This window comes from Aulonocara stuartgranti (assembly GCF_965226115.1).
Source record: "Aulonocara stuartgranti genome assembly, chromosome: 4".
NCBI lineage: Eukaryota > Metazoa > Chordata > Actinopteri > Cichliformes > Cichlidae > Aulonocara > Aulonocara stuartgranti.
The window spans coordinates 32,812,391-32,835,532 of record NC_138942.1 but is presented as its reverse complement, the minus strand read 5'-3'; the positions used below and the strand labels follow the sequence as shown (position 1 = coordinate 32,835,532).

The 23,142-nt window shown below is 47.6% G+C and overlaps 1 protein-coding gene across 1 annotated transcript in view; it reads right to left on the bottom strand.

The window, feature by feature from the left end:
• Positions 1-886: 886 nt before the first annotated feature.
• Positions 887-23,142, bottom strand: part of LOC309704553 (ornithine decarboxylase-like) — a 37,748-nt gene continuing 15,492 nt past the window's right edge. Inside the window, exons 2-9 of the mRNA XM_082529773.1 lie at positions 8,380-8,507; positions 8,091-8,264; positions 7,831-8,003; positions 4,219-4,435; positions 4,053-4,136; positions 2,417-2,582; positions 2,185-2,306; positions 887-1,923 (exon numbers count right to left, since the gene is read on the bottom strand). Of these exons, the coding sequence (XP_082385899.1) occupies positions 1,666-1,923; positions 2,185-2,306; positions 2,417-2,582; positions 4,053-4,136; positions 4,219-4,435; positions 7,831-8,003; positions 8,091-8,264; positions 8,380-8,507 (1,322 nt within the window). The 3' untranslated portion in view covers positions 887-1,665. The remainder of the gene's footprint in view (positions 1,924-2,184; positions 2,307-2,416; positions 2,583-4,052; positions 4,137-4,218; positions 4,436-7,830; positions 8,004-8,090; positions 8,265-8,379; positions 8,508-23,142) is intronic.

Sequence of the window (23,142 nt, the reverse complement as noted above, 5' to 3'; positions counted from 1 at the left end):
TAACCCCCAGGATGTTGCCTCTACCTGAGCTTGAAAGTAGAGAGGGTGTCTTTCTCCTGAATCCAAACCCATAGCTGGTTCCATAGAAGAGGGGCCTGAAAGCTAAAGGCTCTTCCTTTTGTTCTACATTTAAATGCCTCAGGAACCACAAGTAAGCCTGCAGTCTGAGAGTGAAGTGCTGTAATGGGGTGATACAGTAAGATGGGGCCTGGTCATTCAAGACTGTATATGTGCGGAAAAGGTTCTTAAATGTGATTTTGGATTTAACGGACAGCCAATAAAGAGAAACCAGTGTGGGAAAAATATGTTGTCTCTAGCTAGACCCTATCAGTACGCTTGCTGCAGCATCTTCAATCAACTGAAGGCTTTTGAGGGAATTTTTAAGACATCCAAATGATGTACATGCTGCACAACATGCAGAGATGTGCCACATTTTCATCTAATACCTCTTTGGGAATCAGAGACCACAGAGTCCACAGACCTCAAGCTCAAAGGGAGAGAGTTCCAGAGTCTGGGGGGCACCGTTACAAAAGTTGTCACCTGTCGTTTTCAGCCTTGTATGATGAACAACCAGCAAGCCCTGTGCAAGTGCTGTGTGTCTGCACATAACACTTGATCATTCCTTGAGTTAGATTCCTGTTTTGTTTGTCTTGAATGACACATTGGTCAGTTTTAAGTGGCTCAAACAAAACGATTCCTCTGAAAATGGTCAGGTACAAGTACTGGACTAAAAAGGAGTGAAAAACAGGCCAGTGTTCAAAGAACCTTCAAACGGCCCAGAGAGCTAAGAACTGATTACATATGAAACATGTCTGGCACCTTGGAAGAAAAACAATAAGGGGCACACCTCTGGAAGGAAAAAAAAAACCACACTGAGTTTCAAGGTTTAAAATTTCTGCAAAATTTACTGCAAATTATCATCAGAATCAAGTAGAGGCATTGGAGAAAAAACAAACTCTACCAAAGAATGCTTGACTGGTGTGGTAATTTCAGCTGCTCTCTACAACTCTACTAATCAGTAAAGGTCTGCCTATATGGCAAAACACAGCAGGAATATATCAATATTACTTGCATGTTAAAAACAAAAGAAGAAGAAGAAGAATTTACACCAGCAAATAAAAGTATTTTTTTGTTGTTTCTATAAAAACACCTCTTCTCCTCCCACCATTTTTTTTTTTGGAAGAGATGCACACACACGCTAAAATAAAGAATGACAATTAGTCTTGCAACATTTGTAGACTGTAAGAGACTGACAATAAATAATTTCTTATAGCAGCATACAGTTTTATATGCAGTTTTTTCATAACACTTTAGCTCCGAGTTTCACTTCCTTTGGCAGACAGCAGATCATATTAACTAGTTACAGTCATTAAGTGGCCAAAATAAACTGGCATATGTCTCGTATTTAAAAAGGGCGTCACATAACACTGTAATTAAGGTTAGGTAACGGATTGGTCTTCACCCCACTTAAATTTGATGAGACAAGGACATCATTAACCTCACAATACATTCATAGAAGCTCTGCAGTGGATGGCTTGCTTCTGCTAAGTTAATAGACTTAACACAGAGGCTATTTTAAAAGCAGGAAAACATTCTACAGTGCAACAGACAAAAGACACGCTATTCACAACAGGCCAGTGAAGTTAAGTATAAGTGCTCGCCTCATTAATGGACAATATCGTAGGCAGGAGACAGGTTTAGGCTGTGCCAAGTCTCAGCTGTCACAACAGTATAAATGTGTGCCTTTTCAAAGCTGTTGAAGTCGGTGGTTACGCTGACAGTGTAAGCGCCCATGTTGTCGACGAGAAGCCAGTCGCCCACGTACAGCTCAGGAATCCAGTAGCTTTCGGTTATTTTGTCGATGCTGTCGCAGGTTGGACCCCAGATGACGGAGCAATATCTCGGTTCGCTCTTCTTAACAGCCTGCAGAGAGGTTATCAACTGAGATATATTTTAAAAAAAAAACCCACAACCTGTCTGAACTAACACTATGCTCAAGGTTCCAGCAGGCGTTACCACAGTCCTTGATTCTAACCTTAGCACATGATGTCACTGGCCTAAACATGCAGAAACTGCTGCTGTTGAAAGCATGGATGTTTAGCACTTTTCACCAGATGTGAAGAGGAAAATAAATAAATAAATAAAACGGTGAAATTCTTTTATAGGGATGCTGTTGATATTTACCCTGTGAGGGTACGGTTCAAGTTTGCTGTGAGCGGGGTCAAAGGTGATGCAACTCATGGAGCCGTACACACCGTCGTTAATGTAGTACATCATCACCCTCTCGGGGCAGCTTCCTGCTCCGTCTGGAGAACACAAACGAGGAATGATGGTTAGCATAACAGCAGCTGAGATGCTCAGAAACTACAACCCTGTACGCTAAGGTGTGTCGAACAGTTACATATCACTGCAACACCTGCGCATTTATTGGCTCTGTCCTCCACGACGACTCTTTTGGCGATGACGTTCACTGCCAGCGTGAAGGCCGATTCCACGTAGTATCTGCCCGGCTCTGCAATCACCTCCAACCCACTGACAGGTGGGAAGAATTCATCCAGCGATCCGTTAATGACTTCCGAGAACTAGGAACACACACGGTTAATAACTTGACTCCATGGCCTTATGCCTCTGCTCACAATACTTACTCTTTAAAAAAAAGGCGGGGGTGTTTTGTGGTAGCGTGGGTTCCTCCCACAGTCCAAAGATGTGCGAGTTAGGTTAATAAATGGTTGCCCGTCTCTGTCTGTGTGTTAACCTGCGATATCCAGGCAACCTGTACCTGTGTGTCTTTACCCATGACAGCTGGGACAGAATCCAGCCCAACTGCGACCCTGCACTGAATAAGTGGGAGAAAATGGATGGATAGTGTTGCAGTGGTTAACTTGCACTATAAGGCAGATCTTATATTTAAAGGCTCCTCCACAACTTGAGTTATGCTTGAACGATCCGGTGTCTGCGTGAGAGTGCAGACAAAAAGCTCATCTCAGAACACACATACACACTCCAACTCTTTATTTACCATTGGCGAGCCCATTTTACATGCAGTCTTCAAATGACTGTGATGCCGTTACTGTTTGTGCTACAGACAAAATTCACTTTTATTCAGAAGAAGAGAAGACGAGCTTCTACAGGTTACTGCATTCCAGCAGATACTGGGTTCAGGACATCCAGACAAGTAGAGCAAAGACAGAGCTGAATGACAGCACGCTCCCCTGAATACCAGTCTGCTGTCGCCGTGGGGGAGAAACTAAACACACAAACATGTGTGTTGGCTGGTGTAAGAGTGGTTTTTCCTCCCTATAGCCTTTTAAATGAAATTTCTTCTTCATAATCAATAAAAATGATATGACAGAATAATTTTCAGCTCCTCTGAACGCCCTGGGAATCTCAAATGTACCAACAGCACCATCATGTGGCCACTGCTCTCCTTTCACTCTGCTTTGAACTACAAAGGCAGAAAAACAGATTCCAAATATCATCTGCAGCGAGAAGAACACCGTGAATGCTCTCAACGGGAACCATCAAGAAAAACAAGCAAACCAACTGATAGTGAAAGCATCAGAGTCACGTTTGTGTTCACGCATCGCTTCTTTGCTTGTTATATTGTTACATGTTGTATTTGTTGTAACTTCTTCTAGACATTTTTATTTCAGTGAGACTTTTAGTTGGATAAATAAAGGATGACCATCAGGTGAACGTCTTTAAGGTTTCTGTGCGTTTATAAGTGCAACTGCCCCACACTCCTTCCCCACATTTTGTCACCCTGGTTGGCACCAGGCTGGGAGCTCACTGACCCTCAGGAGGCATTTCCCAAACTGCCATCTCAGGCTAGAGATCCTTGTTTACCATCCATCCATCATAAACTGTGTTTGAGGCTGTGGTTGTTTGCAAGTGAGTGAGAACTGATTGTATACTGCATATTTTTTGACTTTTCATACACAACTCTAAGAAACAAATCCTTTCAACCTGTGGGGAGTTAATGTGCCAGAGCTGGTGATTAGAAACAGGACTTATATAATGTGGTGGAGACAATGCTAAAGCAGAGACTTTACCTCTTCAAACTTCTCTTGGAAGTCCCCAATCTTAGAAAATCCTCCACCAATATCCAAGAGTCTCATCTGGAACCCCAAAACACTCTGAAAGAGATCAGTGTTGCATACTGGAGCTGCAAATAAACAATACAGGAATTATTGTTGCGTTTATGTCACAATGGCTCACCGCTACGTCAAAGACGCGCCGAGCGTCTTCGATGGCCTGCCTGAAGGCCGAGCTTCTGGTGCAGCCGCTGCCCACGTGGAAGCTGACGCCGACCACCTCTAAGTTCAGCTCTCTGGCACGGCCCAGCAACTGTCTAACTGTGGGCAGTCTGGCTCCAAACTTTGGACTGAGTCTTACCATCGATTTGGAGTCGTCCACTGCAATTCGTATTACCAGCCTGCAAAGTGATTCAAAGGTGTTATTGCAAATAACACCGATTCGATCCAAGATGGCGCCGCGTATGGATGCCCTGGTGCTTCAGTGCGTTACTTCTGTCTTGTTTTTGTGCATAACTTCTGTGTCTGGGCACTCCTCTGGATATTCTTACACCAGAGAAGAGCTTCTTAACCACAGGACTACAACACCTGTGGATTTACTTCCAATATTTGTCGCATCCGCGGCAGATTTACTGCAGACTCTGATCAGGAAAGTGAGACGCCGAAAGAGAGGTAAGCGAGCCGGCGCACTCGTGCGTCTGAGGAGACGTGGACTGCGAACTGCTCTTCCTGGGATCTTCCTTTCCAATGTACGATCACTCAGGAATAAGACAGACGAACTGGCCCTGATGAGAAGCATGAACAGAGACTTTGCCTCCTCCTGTGTGTTATGTTTTACGGAGACGTGGCTCTGTGAGGACATCCCGGACAGCGCGCTCAGGCTGGAGGGCTTTCATCTGCTGCGCGCTGACCGGCAGGCCTCTCTCTCTGGTAAGACCAAAGGTGGAGGTGTCTGCTTCTACATTAATAGTGGCTGGTGCACAGATGTAACAGTGATTGCTCAGCACTGCTCTTCCTCTCTGGAATACCTTTTCATTCACTGCAAACCGTTTTATTCTCCGCGGGAGTTTGCTTCATTCATCCTGGCCGCTGTTTACATCCCGCCAGATGCGGATGCGCAGGCAGCTCAGTGCGCACTCGCGGAGCAGATACTGCACATGGAGCGGACATTCCCGGACTCTCTCATCATTGCTCTTGGGGGCTTTAACAAAGCCAATCTGAGCCATGAGCTTTCCAAATACAAGCAGTATATTAAATGCCCGACCAGAGAGGAGAGGACATTAGACCACTGTTACAGCACGATCAGCGGGGCCTATCGCGCGGTGCCCCGCGCTTCACTCGGACTTTCTGACCACGTCATGATCCACCTAATCCCCGCGTACAGACAGAGGCTGAAGCTCTCCAAACCTGTCGTGAGGACCAAAAAACTGTGGAGCAACGAGGCTGTGGAGGAGCTTCGCACGTGTTTGGAGTCTACAGACTGGGACACAATGAAGGCTGCTTCTAACAGCTTGGACGAGTTTACGGACACTGTCACCTCCTATATCCACTTCTGTGAGGACAGCATTGTGCCATCACGCACCAGGGTGAGTTATAACAATGACAAACCCTGGTTTACTCCTAAACTCAAAAAGCTGTGGCTGGAAAAGAGAAAGGCGTTCAGAAGCGGAGACAGGGACTGCTACAGAGAGGCCAAGTACAGGTTCACTAAAGAAGTGGACATTGCTAAACATCAGCACTCTGAGAAGATGCAGCAGCAGATCTCAGAGAATGACTCGGCCTCTGTGTGGAAAGGTTTTAGGAATATCACCAACTACAAGCCTAAAACCCCCCACTCCACTGACGACTTGCTCTTGGCCAACACCCTCAACGACTTTTACTGCCGTTTTGACGAGCCATCAGGCAGCCTTCACACCTCCAACGGCCCCAACAATAGAGACACTTTGGACACTCATTCCCCCACCTCTCCCCCCTCCATAGAGCCATCACCACCTTCAATCACTTCACCTGCAACACCCCCCTCCTCACCCCACACAAAAGAGGATTTCACACCACCTCCTCCGACCACAACTCTTCATATTCATGAAGCAGGTGTGAGGAAGCAGTTTAAGAGTCTGAATGCTCGAAAAGCTCCCGGCCCAGACGGTGTGTCTCCTGCCACCCTCAGACACTGTGCAAACGAGCTGGCCCCAGTGTTTTCTGGCATTTTCAACTCCTCACTGCAGGCATGTCATGTGCCTGCCTGCTTCAAGTCCTCTACCATAATCCCTGTCCCCAAGAAACCTATGATCACTGGACTAAATGACTACAGACCCGTGGCTCTGACATCTGTGGTCATGAAGTCATTTGAGCGCCTGGTTCTCTCCTATCTCAAGACCCTCACGGCCCCCCTCCTGGACCCCCTGCAGTTTGCATACAGAGCCAACAGGTCTGTAGATGACGCCATCAACATGGCCCTACACTTCATCCTGCAGCATCTGGACTCCCCAGGAACCTACGCCAGGATCCTGTTTGTGGACTTCAGCTCTGCCTTCAACACCATCCTTCCAGACCATCTCCGAGACAAGCTTTCCCAGATGAATGTGCCTGATCCCATCTGCCGGTGGATCACTGACTTCCTGACGGACAGGAAGCAGCACGTGAGGCTGGGAAAGAATGTCTCGGACTCCCGGACCATCAGCACCGGCTCCCCTCAGGGCTGTGTTCTTTCTCCTCTGCTCTTCTCCCTGTACACCAACTGCTGCACCTCCACCCACCAGTCTGTCAAGCTAATCAAGTTTGCAGATGACACCACCGTTATTGGACTCATCTCGGACGGGGATGAGTCTGCCTACAGGAGGGAGGTTGAACGTCTGGTGTCCTGGTGCAGCCACAACAACCTGGTGCTGAATGCCCAGAAGACAGTGGAGATTATTGTGGACTTCAGGAAGCACACAGCCCCACTCCCCCCCATCATCCTGACTGACACCCCCATCACCTCTGTGGACTCGTTCCGCTTCCTGGGTACCACCATCACCCAGGACCTGAAGTGGGAGCCCACCATCACTTCCGTCATTAAGAAAGCCCAGCAGAGGATGTACTTCCTGAGGCAGCTGAAGAAATTCAACCTGCCAACACGGACGATGATGCAATTCTACACTGCAATCATCGAGTCCATCCTCACCTCCTCCATCACCGTGTGGTACGCTGGAGCCACTATCAGGGACAAACAGAGACTGCAGCGTGTTGTGCGCTCTGCTGAGAAGGTGATTGGCTGCAGACTCCCATCTCTGCAGGACCTGTACACCTCCAGGACACTGGGGCGTGCAGCTCGGATCTCAGCTGACCCTTCTCACCCTGGACACAGTCTGTTTGACCTGCTCCCCTCAGGCAGGAGGCTCCGGTCCATTCGCACCAGAACCTCTCGCCATAAGAACAGTTTCTTCCCCTCTGCTGTCGGACACATGAACAATAAACGTACGACTGTTCCCACCACTAACACATGACCCTACGCTGTGTTCACTGCATCATTCCATGTTTGGCACTGATCACCACCTGCACTCATGTATATATCATGTATATATCATGTATATATCATGTATATATCTATCCACTTAGCACTTTTAATTCTTATTCTTATTTTTATATTTTTATGACAGTATGTTTGCACTGAAGCACCGCAGCAATTTCCTAATGTTGTAAACCTGCTCAACATTTGGCAATAAAACCCTTTCTGATTCTGATTCTGATTCTGAAATCAATCCTCTCAAAGGAAGCTGCACCAAATGCTGAAACATAGTAGCGGTTGCTCACTTACTTGGCTTGGGGATGGACAAGAGAGATTTTTAAGAGTTCCTCCTCATTATCAAAAGTCATCAGATTCACTCTGTGAGCGCAGGCGTATCTGATGTGGGACAGCGGTTTGGTTGTGTGGGCGTAAATGATGTCATCGGGCTTCACGCCAAGCGATAGGGCCAGCTCGATCTCAGCCTGCGTGGGACCAAGATGTATTTATACAAGAGCTGACTCTCAAGAACACAAACTAATCCTCATTATTTTAAGATATTCCATCAGTACCTTGCTGGCACAGTCGAATCCGGTGTCCAGAGCGCTTAGCATCTTCAAAACTGCTGTTGTGTTGTTGCACTTCACTGCATAGAAGGGTTTCACCCGAGGCAACAGACTGATCCACTGCAGGTGCCTCTCTAATATATTGTCAAGATTTACAACATAGAAAGGCTCCTCGCTGCCCTAGAAGATGCATTTTTTGGAGACCTCTTCATAATCATACAATATTTTGAGAGCCATCTCAGAACATTTGGACAAAATTAAGGAATTTGAATGATACGATGCCTCTGATGCTCACCACCGAATACAGCTGTCTAATCTTGCCATCAATGATGTCACTGATGCTCCTTCCAGTCTCTAATATTTCAATGGGATTCCTCTCAAGAGACAAATCATGCATGACTGATCCATTTGTAGTTTCAGGTGCTGGAGGAGACACGGAGCAGGAAAAGGCAAAAAGGTCTAGATTCGTAAACAAGAATCAACTTCATTCACAAAAACCAAAACATCAAATTAAGTTTTTCCCCCTGTTTTCTTACCATAGGATGAAACGTTCTCCATACAGTGGAAAAAAGAAACCAACAAAGCTATATAAGCTATTTTCAAACAGGCCCGAGTGTGTTTGCAGGGCTTTCTAGCTATGCAGGCACACTTGACAAGGATTCAGTCCAACAGATACTCAGTGTGCTGTGTTTTATTAGCTGAGAACAGACTTTTCTCCACCTACCTTTAAGGAAAAAAACAAAAAAACCCCCCCCAAAAAAACCCAAAACAAAGAACATCAGTAGTATTTACTTTACAAAACCTGCAATACTATTTTTTTTCCTGTGCAATGTCAATATGTCTCTAAACTAACTACACTAGGGAACAGCCCGTGAGGGTACGTTTCAGTAGTGTTTCCATGTGTGCGTGCCATTCTGTCTCTAAACATGACAGCAGCAAGTTTTCAATGTAATGTAAAACTTTGTTAACATGACCCAACTCAGCACTCCTGCAATCTATTATAATCCACCAAGGTCATCAAGATCAACTCGAATGATTTATCAGTCAAAAAATAATATAAAGCCTTATAACTATGACTCTTATAAGTATGATGACAACATAGGCATAGAGGGAATGATACAAGGATGTTAAAAATGACATTATTTTGGCCTTTGAACTATTCTTCAAATAAAAAAAAATCTTCATGTCTTACTTTTAAAGCTATGCTTTTCATGTTTGTATAAGGTGACCTGAAAACCTGTTACATCTTTAAAGTATCATCAAGAGAAATCATCTGCTGGGCTAGGTATAAATACACAGTAGTATAACACTGACGTCTGCAATGGTACAATAGCGATGGGCTAATGGACATCTGAAGACTGCTGGGTACCACAGACAGGAGCTTCAATAACTTTATGAAAAAGTGATGATGCAATGACTACGCTGGGAGATGAAAATCAGGAGCCCCTCATGTTTTACAACTTTACCTGACTCATCAAATATGCCACAGAAGGCCAGCATAAACAGGCAGTGAAAATAAGTTTGTGCTGGGAATCCTGTGTGAACATGTGCAATAAAGACATTTTGACCTTGAGCACCCAGACCCACAATGGCCTGTCCTCTGGGTGCATACTTACTCCCTGAGCACCTGGCACAAACAGTGGCATGCTCTTACAGCAAAACAGCATTTCTCAGGTTTCTATATTTTTATTATGCTCCCCAGAAGTCCTGCGCTGGCCACTCCACCGCAGGCCTGCACCTGCATAGCGAGCAAATATGAATCTGTGTCAAATTGAACTCTTCTCTGTGTGAAAGGACGTTACTGGTGATAAGAGCCGCGTCTCTGCGGCATTTCCCACACAGAGACGTGACTGTTACGTTTCGGTGTTGTCAGTGTGTTGTTTTTGGCGTGACTGTTATGTGTTTCCTGTTTTACTTTGAAAGTCTGTGTTATCTTAGTCTTTTCAGTTTACGTTTCCCTGTCTCGTCAGTTCTGAGTTGCCCCAGCTGTGTTTCCCTCTTGTTGTCCATTTTCCTGATTGCTCCCTCTAGGTATTTAAACCCTGTGTTTCAGTGTGTCATGGTCGCGATCTCCCCCGGTTGCCTAGGCCGGGGCGTAACATTGTGTGTGGTTTTTTTTTCCTCTCCTTTATTTTTACTTTTTTCGTGTTGCACTCCGGTTGCCTAGGCCGGGGTGTAACAGTGACACAGTGTGTGCTTACAGCAACTGGAGTGCACTCCGACTCGTTTTACTAGCAGGCAAAGCCCTCGCCTTCTGCTCAGAGAACGAAGTTCACCAGAAGAACCAGCTGCAGTCCACAGGACGAGACACTCACTAATGATTACCAATTATGTTGCAAAAAAGTAAATAAATACTCAACTGCCTGGGAAGAGCTATTGCACTTCCTGTGAATAACAATGAGGAAATTACTCTAGAAACAGGCTGCTATTCAGTCCAGAGTGCTTGTGAGACAGTAAGTGAATGAGGAGCAACAACTTAATCTATTGCATACATCTGCTTCTACAAAAAAAGGCTGTATCTTAAAAAACCCCAGAAAACATCAACTTGTAAGATGATGCTTTACTCCAACTAAAAGCAAACCTGTAAAAACAAAGCTGCAGATATTGAAACCATGTAGCCCAGAGTGGGGATCTGATAGTATTAGAAGTTCCACTCCATTACTAGCATACACATACAGGTGTGCAGATGCCTCTCCCCTGACCAAAATAGACAAAATTTAGTGGGAAACGCTGCTGCAACTAATCTGAGCTGTTTTCAGTCAGCTAGTCCAATTTTTCAGCCTGAAGTCAATGCATCAGATGAGGAATGAGACCACAAGACCAGGTAACACATCCTGTAAAGCTGCCTAATTAACAGCTATGAAATCACTGACTAATGATGAATCACATCCATCAGACCTCTGTGTGCTGATAAGTAGGAGGGGCTGCAGTTTTTAAGTGTCACAATTCTCTGTGTCTTAAATACACCACTGAGGCTGAAAGAAATAAAACTAAAACCATCTTTGGTACTTCTAAACATCAACAGTCTCTCACGTCTTAATGACAGGACTGTGGTATTAACATTTTTATATTTTTGCCTGACTACAGAGAGGCTTAACTTGATTGATACAGTAACTCTTTTCCAGCCTTACAGAGCAACATGCTCTGTAAAGGACATACTGAACACCGAGATCTGGGCTAATAGCTTGTTGAGAATCACTTTGCTGGTGTAAAATACAACTTTATGCCTGTTAAACTGTTATCTTTGGAATTTTTGTAGCTTTAACTGAATAGGTGAGTTTCTGCAACAGGGCCTAAACATACAATTTAAAATGAGTTCTGTGCCAAGATGTCTGTTATGTGTAGACACGCCATTGGTTTGTCTTTTTTTGTTTTTTGTTTAAAGAGCCACAGGTCATTAAATGGCTTACAAATCCCTCGGAAAATGTTCAATGAAAGGACTGGGCCAAAAATGAGTGAAAAAGCACTTCACAAAGCCTGCAGGAGTCCTGTTTAGGAGAGCTTGGAAGCAAATACAGGGAAGGCTTAAGACTTTTACAAGCACTGTTTACTTCCGGACAAAAGCAACATTGACCGCTGGTATAGTGGAGGTGTGCATTGCCCGTGTTTGTCTGGACCATTTACCTAACCTGAAGATGGAAAAAGACATGTGGAAGCGGCCTCATCTCTGGGTCGTACAAGGCTGAAGTCCAGCGCTGAGTAGTGATGTGCGGATCGATCCTGAAATATCGATTCCTCCGATACCAATCATTTATGTTCTAGAATCGATTCTCACATTAAAATATCGATATTTTAGTAATTTAGGGTAAATTGTAGTTTATCATTAACAGGAACACAGTGGAAAGAAACTATAACATTCGGATTTTCTACATTCAAAGGAACTACTTCCTCTTCCGCCTTTCATAGTCATGTGCGAAATACGGCTGTATAAATGTCTCGCAGCCCCTTGGCGTGCGCGCTCACAACAATGGCTGAGCGTAATTGTGCGGACGTATTTTACCTCCACAAACAGCTGAGATGTGGTTTGCGATACATTTGGCAAAAAAGTGAGGTGTTGTGGCCATACTTGCCAACCTTGAGACCTCAGAATTAGGAAGACATTCAAAAGGGCTGTTGGGGGGGAGTGATAAATAAATTTTACAGTGTTTATCGGAGAAAATACGTTAAATGTCACCGTTATTATTGGCTGGCCCAGAAACAGCGGGGGTGTCCAAATTCAGAGGCTGCTTCCGCCTGAGGACCGGCCTTCATGGTCTAAAGAAAGCCGTCACAAGCTCCCTCGGTGGAGTGAAACTCTGCCGTCTGCTCCTTGCTGTCTAAAATATAACCGGGCGCTGACTTAAACTCTTCTGTTTAATCAGTTTTCTGCTTGATGTTTATTCAGCTGTGTGAAAACCCCGGAGGAACCCTCCCGAGGGATTAATAAAGTTAAATTTAATTTAATCTAATCTAATAACTTTAATCTCAGCCAAACCGATTTACTCACGAACAAATAAAACACTGAAAAAGCCAAACAAGAACATTTTTAAATTATCAAAGTGACTTATATATCATGTTTAACCCGAGTAGTGAAAGACCGCGGGGGTTTGAAGACGATGCGTCGGTCGGCTCAGATATTTGAAGTTTACACAGCTACATTCTGAAAACCTGAAACCTGAAAATATGTTAAAAGTTTTTTTTTAAATTTTTATTATGTTGCTCTTTGTTGTTTGCTTTCTCTTCTGTTTTTTTCCCTCCATACAGGTGATCCAGGTGTTTTGCGGGGTTTTTCTTTCCCCCCCTTCTCACCGTCTCTTCTCCCCTTTGGTTTTCAATCAAATGGACCAATATGGCAAGGCCATGATGATCCACTTGGTAAAATAAATCTGCTTGGCATCTTTCTTGGCCTTAAGACAACAATTCTGATGGCTAAAGATCCAAACGGGACACAAAAAAAATAAAAAGAAAAGAAAAAAAGTTTCTTTGCGACCCAGAAAGAGAAATAAGAGTAATATTAAAACTAAGTAGCTGCCGCCGTTGTTGGAAACTGGAATTGGCTGCGCCTGCTATGAATTCTCGATATGGTTTTTCAATTTTGTTGCCCGGGTGTGAAGGAAACGGTTTCCAGGGCCTAATCCGTGGATCGACTTCCTTCGAGGCGTGGACGTCTATCAGCAGAGAATGTACCTTCACCTATCAGCAGAGAATGTCCCTTAGTCTGTAACACAGTCAAATATATTCTCAAGTAATATTCAAGCATGCCATTCAGCGTGTTAGTACGAGCTCGGGAGCAGCTTGGGAGAACAAGAAAACAGAGACTGCTTCAGGTTGTCTTCCCAAATTGACTCAACTTTATTCACAAGTACAACAGTTTATATAGAGGGTAAAATTCATGAGACAGCAGATTTATCAGTTTAAACCAGTACAGACCAAGATAAGGCAGCGTCTTCCTGCCCTTGGGTGAAGAAGCATCCTTTGTGTAGTTTATTAGTTCAGCTACAATTGTGATTATCTCAGCGACATATTTTCAAGGCACAAAACGAAGAGTTCTTTCATTAGTGAAATCTGAAACAAACCATTTGGCCTTCAACAGGCGTCTAAAAGATTAAGAAACTAATGTAGCTGAGGGAGTGATCTCTGTGGTATTTCAACCTTGTACCAGCCTGTGATTCTCACACATCAATTCTTGGGTCAAAGAGAAAAATAACTAAAACAAAGGGGCCTTATTGAATGACAGAGTTTTCCTGCATAATGTCACTATAAAACAATATCCAGTAAATGCTCCCATGGTACTAAAATACCTAACAGGGTGGAAAATCGGGAGAAATTCGGGAGAATGGTGGCTCCGGGAGATTTTCGGGAGGGGCACTGAAATTCGGCATTCTCCCGGAAAAATCAGGAGGGTTGGGATGTATGGTTGTGGCAACATCACTAACCTTGTCAAACACCTCAGAGTAGGGGAGACCGGGGATAGTTGTAACGTGGGTCAGTTACACTTCCAATTTCTCCAATCAGGGCTAAGTTTCAAATGGTGTGACTCATCCTGTGCATGCCCAACTCAGTTCTGCTATCACATGTGAAAAATCAGCACATTTTGTCAAACACAGACAATTTAACACGAAAAAAAGTAATTTGTATGCCAAAAAGTAAGTTTTTCTACTTTATTTCAATTTGTAATAGCATTATCTGCTTTGCAGTTAAACTCATCAAACTTAAATTATGTTATTTGTATGTCTATGGGGATATATTCTGTGTAGGTCTTTAGTGCTAATGTTTTAGCCGTTGGCTGTAATGTTAGTTAGTTCATGGCTATAGGAGTCTGGGTCAGTTGTAACAGCAACAGTCTGGGTTAGTTGTAACAATAATGCAGATGTTACAACTTACCACACTATTACTTTAACTTATATTAAACAAGTTGGGGCAACGACATCAGCAGAGAGAGCTTCACTGGTCGCATTTGTATATGCGGTTAATGCCATTGGCAACACAATTCCTCCACTGTTTGTGTTCCCACACATACATTATGCAGACCACTGTGTCAGAGATGGACCAGTAGGAAGTACTGGTAGTGGAAATAAATCAGGATGGGTGCAAGAAACAGATTTCCTCATCTTTCTGAAGCACTTTGCAAACCACACCAAGGTAAGCCATGATAAAAACTAATGGAATTGCGATGCTGGTGAACAACTACATTTTTTCAGCTTCATTGTTATGTTCAAAATTGGTGCAAGAGTTGTAGGTTATAATGCCCACTGAGCCAATGAGGCCAAACTCAAGGAAGACCAACCAAAATTAATGAAATATTCAGTTGCAGAAAATTCCATAACTTGTCTTTTTTGGGGGGTTGGAATATGTTCAAAAGCTAGATTTCTGCATTCTGTCACACACACACACACACACACACACACACACACACACACACACACACACACACACACACACACACACACACACACACACACGGCTCTAAGTGCATTCGTGTGTTGAATAAACAAAGATTACTTGTTAATATTTTGTTAGTACCCTTATTTCATTGTGTTACATTTTACCCCAGGATATGTTACAACTAACCCAGACTATGGGGTTAATTGTAACATTTCACTCTTTGTGTTTGAGACCATACCATGCAATGGGTAATTGTGCTGCAGAGAAAATAGCTGCACTATTTAATAGCAGAGACATGTAAATACTTTGCATTACATTTTGAATCCACTACCTTAAAAGAGCTCCAATTTACAGACAGAAATGTCAAAAATGTTACAGCTATCCCCGGTCTCCCCTAAATCATATCACAGGATATGACAAGTGTATGTTGAGACGAACTGAAGAGGAGGACAGGGACAGGTGCTGCTAGGGCGACACAGACGTCTCTCACGAAGTCCTTTAGTGCTGCAGGCAGGCAAGGTGTTCAAATAGCGCACAACTTAAGTTTTTTTATTTCTATATGATGAACTCTGCATTATTAAGTGATAAGAACAAGTAATCTGATGACCTATGTCCAAATAATGATGTCCAAATAATTTCCCCCAGGGATCAATAAAGTATTCTGATTCTGATTCTGATATAATCATTATGACGCTATAATTTGAGATACAATAAATAAAAAGAGTTTTTGTACAAAGTATCGGTATCGGATCAGTATCGTCGATACCACCCTGAATATTACTTGGTATCAGATCAGAAAGGAAATCAGTGGTATCGCACATCACTAGCGCTGAGTGACGGTGCAGGTAGCAGACTTACCAGGAAGAGATGCCCCCTACAGGCTTATATAGGAATCTGCTGAGGTATGAAAACAAGCTAGAATACCTTCTACTTCTGTCCAATCGCTAAGAACACCGTGCACACATAACTTCAAGCTAATTTTTGACTTGCCCTAAGGTTAATCCATTGTTTATTGTTGATGTTAATCCATCATCACAGTATAACAGGAAGCCAGGATCTCAGTCTGTGCAGTTAGGAAAAAAAAATCATACATTTTAACTGCTTTGGTGCAAATCAAAGTGATAAAAGGTGAAAAGGATATTATGCAATTTACACACGCAATGCTATTTATATAAAAAAACCAAAGCATTTGCAGATGGATAGTTACACAATGGTGTAACTATCGTCTTAGTGTAATGTATGCTTCCTCTCTGGGCATTAATCACATATGAAATCTACCTCATGTTCCTGTTTCTTTCATTTAAGGAACATTTCTAGATTGCAAGCTACAGTCTGCCCCTCTGAACTGGGGAAAACTGGTCCTTTGTGTCGTTGTGTCAAGATTATTGTAATCCTTCGTTTACCAACTCAGATAAACTGTCGCTTTTACAAGCTAGAAAAAATGTTGCAACCAGACACCAAACGTACTATAGCAAGCAAGTTCACATTGCGCTGATTTTATTGTTTTTATGATGGCTCCCAGTTTATTTTAGAATTTCTTTTGAAATTCTCATACTTGCATACAACATCTCCCACCCCATGCAGCAGACTGTGACAGCACTGAGCAGCTCCTTCAGTGGGAGACTGCGGCACCCACGGTGTGGGACGGAGAGATTTCGCAGGTCTTTCCTCCCCACTGCTGTCAGACTCCATAATAAAGACTTTAACTGATCAAGCACACACATCCATACATATGCAATAATACTAAGTGCAATAATCCTTTCTGTCATCGTTGTATTTTTACTCAGTTGTATATAGTATTTGTATTTGTATTCTATTTTTATCTTATTGTATATTTATTTTATTTTATTCTACTGTATATAGTATTTTATTTTATTCTATTCTGTACAGTTGTGTACTGTATTTATTCTTATTGTATTCTAATTTTTGCCTCATAACTTTTGCACTGTCCACTCCTGCTGTGACAAAACAAATTTCCCACGTGTGGGACTAATAAAGGTTATCTTATCTTATCTTATCTTAGCTCCAGACTAAATATTTCAGCTTCCTGTTAAATACACTGCTGCTCGCTGTCTTTCCTCAGAAAACTGAGAGGACCGAGGCCTGCAGTGTGTGGCCCTAGTGTTCAGGAACAGAACCTCCTCTGTTTAGCTGCAGTTAAAAACTTTTCTGTCTAAACAGACCTTCTGTTTTTTTCATTGTTCATCTCTTTATCAAGTTCTTTTTTTTTTTTTAATTCAATGTGTTTCCTTAGTCTAATATGATCCCAGTGTTAATAGGAAAATTAGGAGCTGTAAACCCCAAACTGAAAGAGTGGCTCTGGCAGATTTCAGGCACAGCATCAGAGAAGACTGTAGTCCTAGAATCAGATGATGCAGAACGCACAGAGCTCTGGTAGATGACATGCACAACCATGCTGTGATGTGACTGTGCTGACCAGTGTTGTTCTCTAGCATATCGAGACTATCTTTCCACACCGTTACATATTCCATATGTACGGGGTACGACCCCCCCGGTCGTGGCGTGTGGATATTTCTTTAAGACACTCCGGCACGCCCGGCTACGCCCCACAGCTACGTATAAAACAGCTGTGCAGACGTGACACCGGTGATCGTTGATCTCCACTTGTTGTGTGTGTGTGCGAAGGAGTGCTTACCTTGAGAGTGCTGTGTGTGTGCGCGTCTCTTGGAGCGTGCTTCGGCATCCTCCGTGGGCGATGTATTTCTCCCTTCTAGGTCCCCTGGTAGCCCCGGTATTCCCCTGGTGTCCCCGGTATTCCCCTGGTGTCCCCGGTCCCCTGGTGTCCCCGGCCTGTTGGTCCGGCTGTCGGCTTGCTGCGGCCCGCTCTCCTTGGCCTCTCTTGCGGGGAGGCTCGGCACTCGGAGCGGGTGCTGTCGCCTGGGCGCTGGGTAGCTTAGCCTGTGGGCTACGCGGCGGCTCGCGGTGTCGGCTTGCTGTGTGACTACTGTCAGCTGGGCTGCTGTGTTGCTTGATCCCGGTGGGGACACTGCTTTGCATCGCTAGCGTGTGCCGTCGGCTAGGCTGCTGTGACAGCATAACACATAGGGGTAAACAGTCACGGGAAGTAAAGGAAACGGTTTCCAAGGCCTAATCCGTGGATCGACTTCCTCCGAGGCGTGGACGTCTATCAGCAGAGAATGTACCTTCACCTATCAGCAGAGAATGTCCCTTAGTCTGTAACACAGTCAAATATATTCTCAAGTAATATTCAAGCATGCCATTCAGCGTGTTAGTACGAGCTCGGGAGCAGCTTGGGAGAACAAGAAAACAGACTGCTTTAGATTGTCTTCCCAAAGTGACTCAACTTTATTCACAAGTACAACAGTTTATATAGAGGGTAAAATTCATGAGACAGCAGATTTATCAGTTTAAACCAGTACAGACCAAGATAAGGCAGCGTCTTCCTGCCCTTGGGTGAAGAAGCATCCTTTGTGTAGTGTATCAGTTCAGCTACAATTGTGATTATCTCAGCGACATATTTTCAAGGCACAAAACAGAGTTCTTACATTAGTGAAATCTGAAACAAACCATTTGGCCTCAACAGGCGTCTCCTAAAAGATTAAGAAACTAATGTAGCTGAGGGAGTGATCTCTGTGGTATTTCAACCTTGTACCAGCCTGTGATTCTCACACATCAATTCTTGGGTCAAAGAGAAAAATAACTAAAACAAAGGGGTCTTATTGAATGACAGAGTTTTCCTGCATAATGTCACTATAAAACAATATCCAGTAAATGCTCCCATGGTGCTAAAATACCTAACAGGAAGTAAACAGCTTCAGTGTTGCTATCGGCTAACTGCTGTGGCACGCTACATAGGGGTCACGCGGCTCGGCGTTGCTGTTACACCATCGCCTGCTCGCTTGGCTCTGCTGCGGCTGTGTGCATAAACGCCGCCAGCAGAGGCTGTGTCCCACTCTTCCCTGACAGTGAGGTGTGTAAGGAAGATCGCTTGCCTGCCCTGCGGGAATTAACAGTGGGTTTGGGTTTCAGGCTAGGGCGGCACTTCCCCGTTGGTGTGTGGCCCCGCCCCTTGCTAGCCACGCTGTATGGCGGGCCACGCCTCCCCGACTTGCCTTGAGTGTGGCATTCCTATGCCTTTGGAGGATGGGCACGAGCACTGTGTGCTGTGTCTGGGTCCTGAGCATGCTTTGCTGGCTAGGGAAGCCCCTGCCTCGTGCATGAATTGTTTTATTCTGCCCGAACGGACTAGGGACGCTCGTGCTTGGTATTTTTCTGTCAAGCGACCCGCACCTCCCTCATCTCAGGCCTCTCAGGCGCAGGTGCGGAAGATAGCTGCTGCTGACGTAGACTCTGGTCCCGCAGCTCCATGGGCCGGGTCCCCTTCCTCGTTTGTCGACCTGCAGGCCCCTCCCATGCCTTTCCCTCCTGTGACTCCGCCCCTGGGCCTGTGCCATTGAATGTGGACTATGGGGAGGCGGACGTTGACCAGGCCTCCGTCCTCTCCTCCGATGCCTCCCCCCTGTCTCCCGAGGTGCCCCCTGCTGGTTCCCCTGGCACGGAGTCTGGCCAGTTGAGTTTCTTTCAGCTTTTGGAGAGGGCGTGCCGGGCGCTTGAGCTGTCCCTCCCTGAGGTGCCGGTCTCGGCGCCTTCTCGGTTTGATGACGCTTCACGGCCTCAGCGCTCCTTATCTCAGGTGCCGCTGCTGCCTGATTTTCAGGACCTGGTGTGCACACAGTTTGAGGCCCCCGCGGCCCTGCACCGTTGGTCCCTTGCCTGTAAGCGCTTTTCGGCCATGCATGGCCGGGAGCGCATTGCCTGTGGGTCCCTTAACCCGGTTGATCCGTCCCTGGCCCCCCTGGTTGCCCCTTCGGGCTCCCTCCTGGGGCGGGCGGCGTGCCCTAATAGGGATGTGAAAACCATGGACGGCCTCTTGGCTCGGCTGCATAGGTCTATGGCGACCCAAGCCTGCCTGTCTAATTCGTCGGCCATATTATCGCTTCATCTGCGGCATTTGGCCCGTCGATTGCAGGCTACCTCGAGCAATCTGGAGGGCGTGAGTGAGTTGCTGTCCACGTCCTCTCTCCTAGCCTCACTCATGAAACATCAGGCTATTGCCACGGGCTCTTCCTTGGCTGCTTTTTGGGTGGCGCGTCGCCATCTCTGGCTGTCTCAGTCCCGGCTCCGTTCGGATGACCAGGATTGCCTCATGAGGCTCACGGTCGACCCTGCGGCCATGTTTGGCCCCGGTGCGGCTCTGCTCCTCCAGCAGGCTACGGAGACTCGCCGTGCTACGCAGGAGATGTCGCAGGGCTTACGCAAGCGTCCGGTCAGGGTGGGGCGGGCTCGTGCTTCTGTGTCGCCTGCCCCTGCTGCTCCTACTTGGGGTCCTGAAGATCTCCGGACCCAGCTGGAGGCCTTTCGTAGGTGCGGCAGCCGCGCTCAGGCTCGGAGAGGGGGCCGGGGTGCCAAGGGCCAGTCGTCCTCTGGCCGCCCCCCTCCTTCCTGACGTTTCCCCGGGCCAGGCCGTCCTGCCCGCCTCCCTGGCTACAGAACAGCGTAGGGTTGCCTGGTCGGCCCTGGGGGCAGACCCTTGGGAGGAAGGAACTGGGGTCCCTTCTATCGAAGGGCACCATACGGGAGGTGGACGCCAGGGACCGCCGGGTGGGGTTCTTCTCCCGTTACTTTTTGGTCCCGAAGTGGGATGGGGGTCTCCGTCCCATTCTGGACCTCAGGGGCCTCAATCGCTATCTCCGGCCCCTGAAGTGCAAGATGCCCACGGTCCCCAGGGTGCGTCAGGCCATCGCTGCGGGGGACTGGTTTGCCACCATCGACCTGAAGGACGCCTACTTCCAGATCCCTATCTGGCAGGGTCACTGGCGGTTCCTCAGGTTTGGGTTTGAGGGGCGGATCTTTGAGTTCCGCGTCCTCCCCTTTGGGATTTCCCTGGCGCCCCGTACCTTTACCAGGTGCATGGATGCCGCCCTTGCTCCTATGAGGCTGCGGGGTGTCAGGGTTCTCAATTATTTGGACGACTGGCTTATCTGCGCTTCCTCGGAAGAGCAGTGTCGCAGCCATGTTGCCCTGTTGGTCTCGCACATTCAGGTTCTGGGACTCCGCCTGAATCTCAAGAAGTCCAGGTTGGAGCCGTCCCAAACCACCACCTTTCTGGGCATGTCCCTGGACTCCGTCAAGGCCTTGGTCTCCCTGACGGCAGATCGCCGGAGGGTCCTCAGGGCGTGCCTGGCCTCCTTCAGCCTCCACTCTCGGGTGCGCTGGGGACTGTGTCTCCGCCTCATGGGCCTGATGGCTGCTACAGTGCAGGTGGTCCCATTGGCTCTCCTGCACATGAGACCGGTTCAGCGTTGCCTGCTGTCTCTCGGCCTCTGCCCGCAGCGGTCACACCTGTCCACCGTGCTGGTTTCCCGGGGCCTGGCCCGGGCCCTGCGGTGGTGGAGGGACCCTGTCAATCTTCGACAGGGTCAGGCGATGGGTCCTGTGACTCGCCGGCTCGTGGTCTTCTCAGACGCCTCCCCAGTCGGCTGGGGGGCGGTCCACGAGGGTTGCGGGGTCAGCGGCCGCTGGTCGGGCCCATGGTTGTCCCAACACATCAATGTCCTGGAGTTGCGAGCCGCGTTCCTGGCACTTCAGCTTTTTTCGCCTCGGCTGCGGGGGTTTCATGTTATTGTCCGGACGGACAGCACCGTGGCGGCTGCCTATATCAACCGCCAGGGTGGGTTGGGCTCTCCTCCCCTCTGCAACATGGCCACCAGACTGTGGTTGTGGGCCCACCCCAGGTTTCTCTCCCTCTGGGTGGTCCACGTGCCTGGACCCCTGAACACGGCAGCGGACATGCTGTCCAGGGGGGGCCCGTGCCCTGGGAAGTGGCGACTCCACCCGCAGGTGGTGGTCGGGATTTGGCGCCGGTGTGGCAGGGCAGCGGTCGACCTCTTTGCCTCAAGAACTTTGACCCACTGCCCCCTGTTCTTTTCCCTGAAGGCCGACGATCCCCCCCTGGGCTGGGATGCCCTGGCACACCCCTGGCCCCGGGTCCTCCTGTACGCCTTCCCCCCCTTCTCCCTCCTCCACTCGGTCCTCTATCGAGTTCAGACCGAGGAGATGCGGCTCATTCTGGTGGCCCCGCTATGGCCTCACATGCCCTAGTTTTCGGCCATTCCACCCCTCCTGGACGGCGTGCCCTGGCCGCTCCCGATTCGGAGGGACCTCCTGTCGCAGGCCGAGGGGGCTCTGTTCCATCCTTTCCCGGCAGGGCTGCGGCTGACTGCCTGGCCCCTGAGAGGGAGGGGCTCGGCGCCTTAGGCCTCCCTGCCTCGGTCATTGACACCATGCAGGAGTCTCGGGCGCCTTCCACCAGGGCTGCTTACTGCTACTGCTGGGGACTGTTCGCCGCCTGGTGCGCGGCCCGCGGGCAGGACCCCCATGGCGCGACGGTGGACGTCATCCTGAGCTTCCTGCAGTCCCAGCTGGAGGCTGGCAGGGCTGCCGCCACATTGCGTGGCCTGGTGGCTGCCATTAAGGCTGTTCGCCTCGGTCGCTCAGCCATTAGTGACGCCGATGCCGTCTTGATTTCCCGATTCCTGAGAGGCGCCCGTCGCCTCACGGCTCGTGCGCCAGGGTCCGCGGTCCCCCCTTGGGATCTGGACCTGGTCCTTGGTGCCCTTGCGCACCCTCCCTTCGAACCTCTGCACGAAGCGGGGTTGAAGTGGCTGTCGCTCAAGACCGCTTTTCTCCTCGCTATTACGTCTGCTAGACGAATCGGCGAGCTGCAGGCCCTGTCGGTCCATCGTGACTGTTGCAGATGGCTACCGGACGGTCAAGGGGTGGTCCTTCGGCCTAACCCCGCCTTCCTGCCGAAGTCCCTCTCCGATTTTCACCTCTCCCAGTCGGTTGAGTTGCGGTCAGCCCCCACTGGCGGTCTGGATCAGGAGTCGGCGCAGCGTCTCCGGGCCCTGTGCCCCATTCGTGCACTGGCGCTGTACATTGCTCGTACTCGGCCGTTTTGTTCCACGGACCAGGTGTTCGTCTCGTTCCATCCTGGGTTGCTTGGCAGGCCCCTGTCCAAGCCCCGGTTGTCCCGCTGGGTCGTGGAGGCCATCCGCCAGGCTTATGCCTCAGCCGGTGTCCCTCTCCCCTTGGGCGTTCGGGCCCACTCTACGCGTAGTGTGGCCACTTCCTGGGCTTTGTGGAGAGGCGC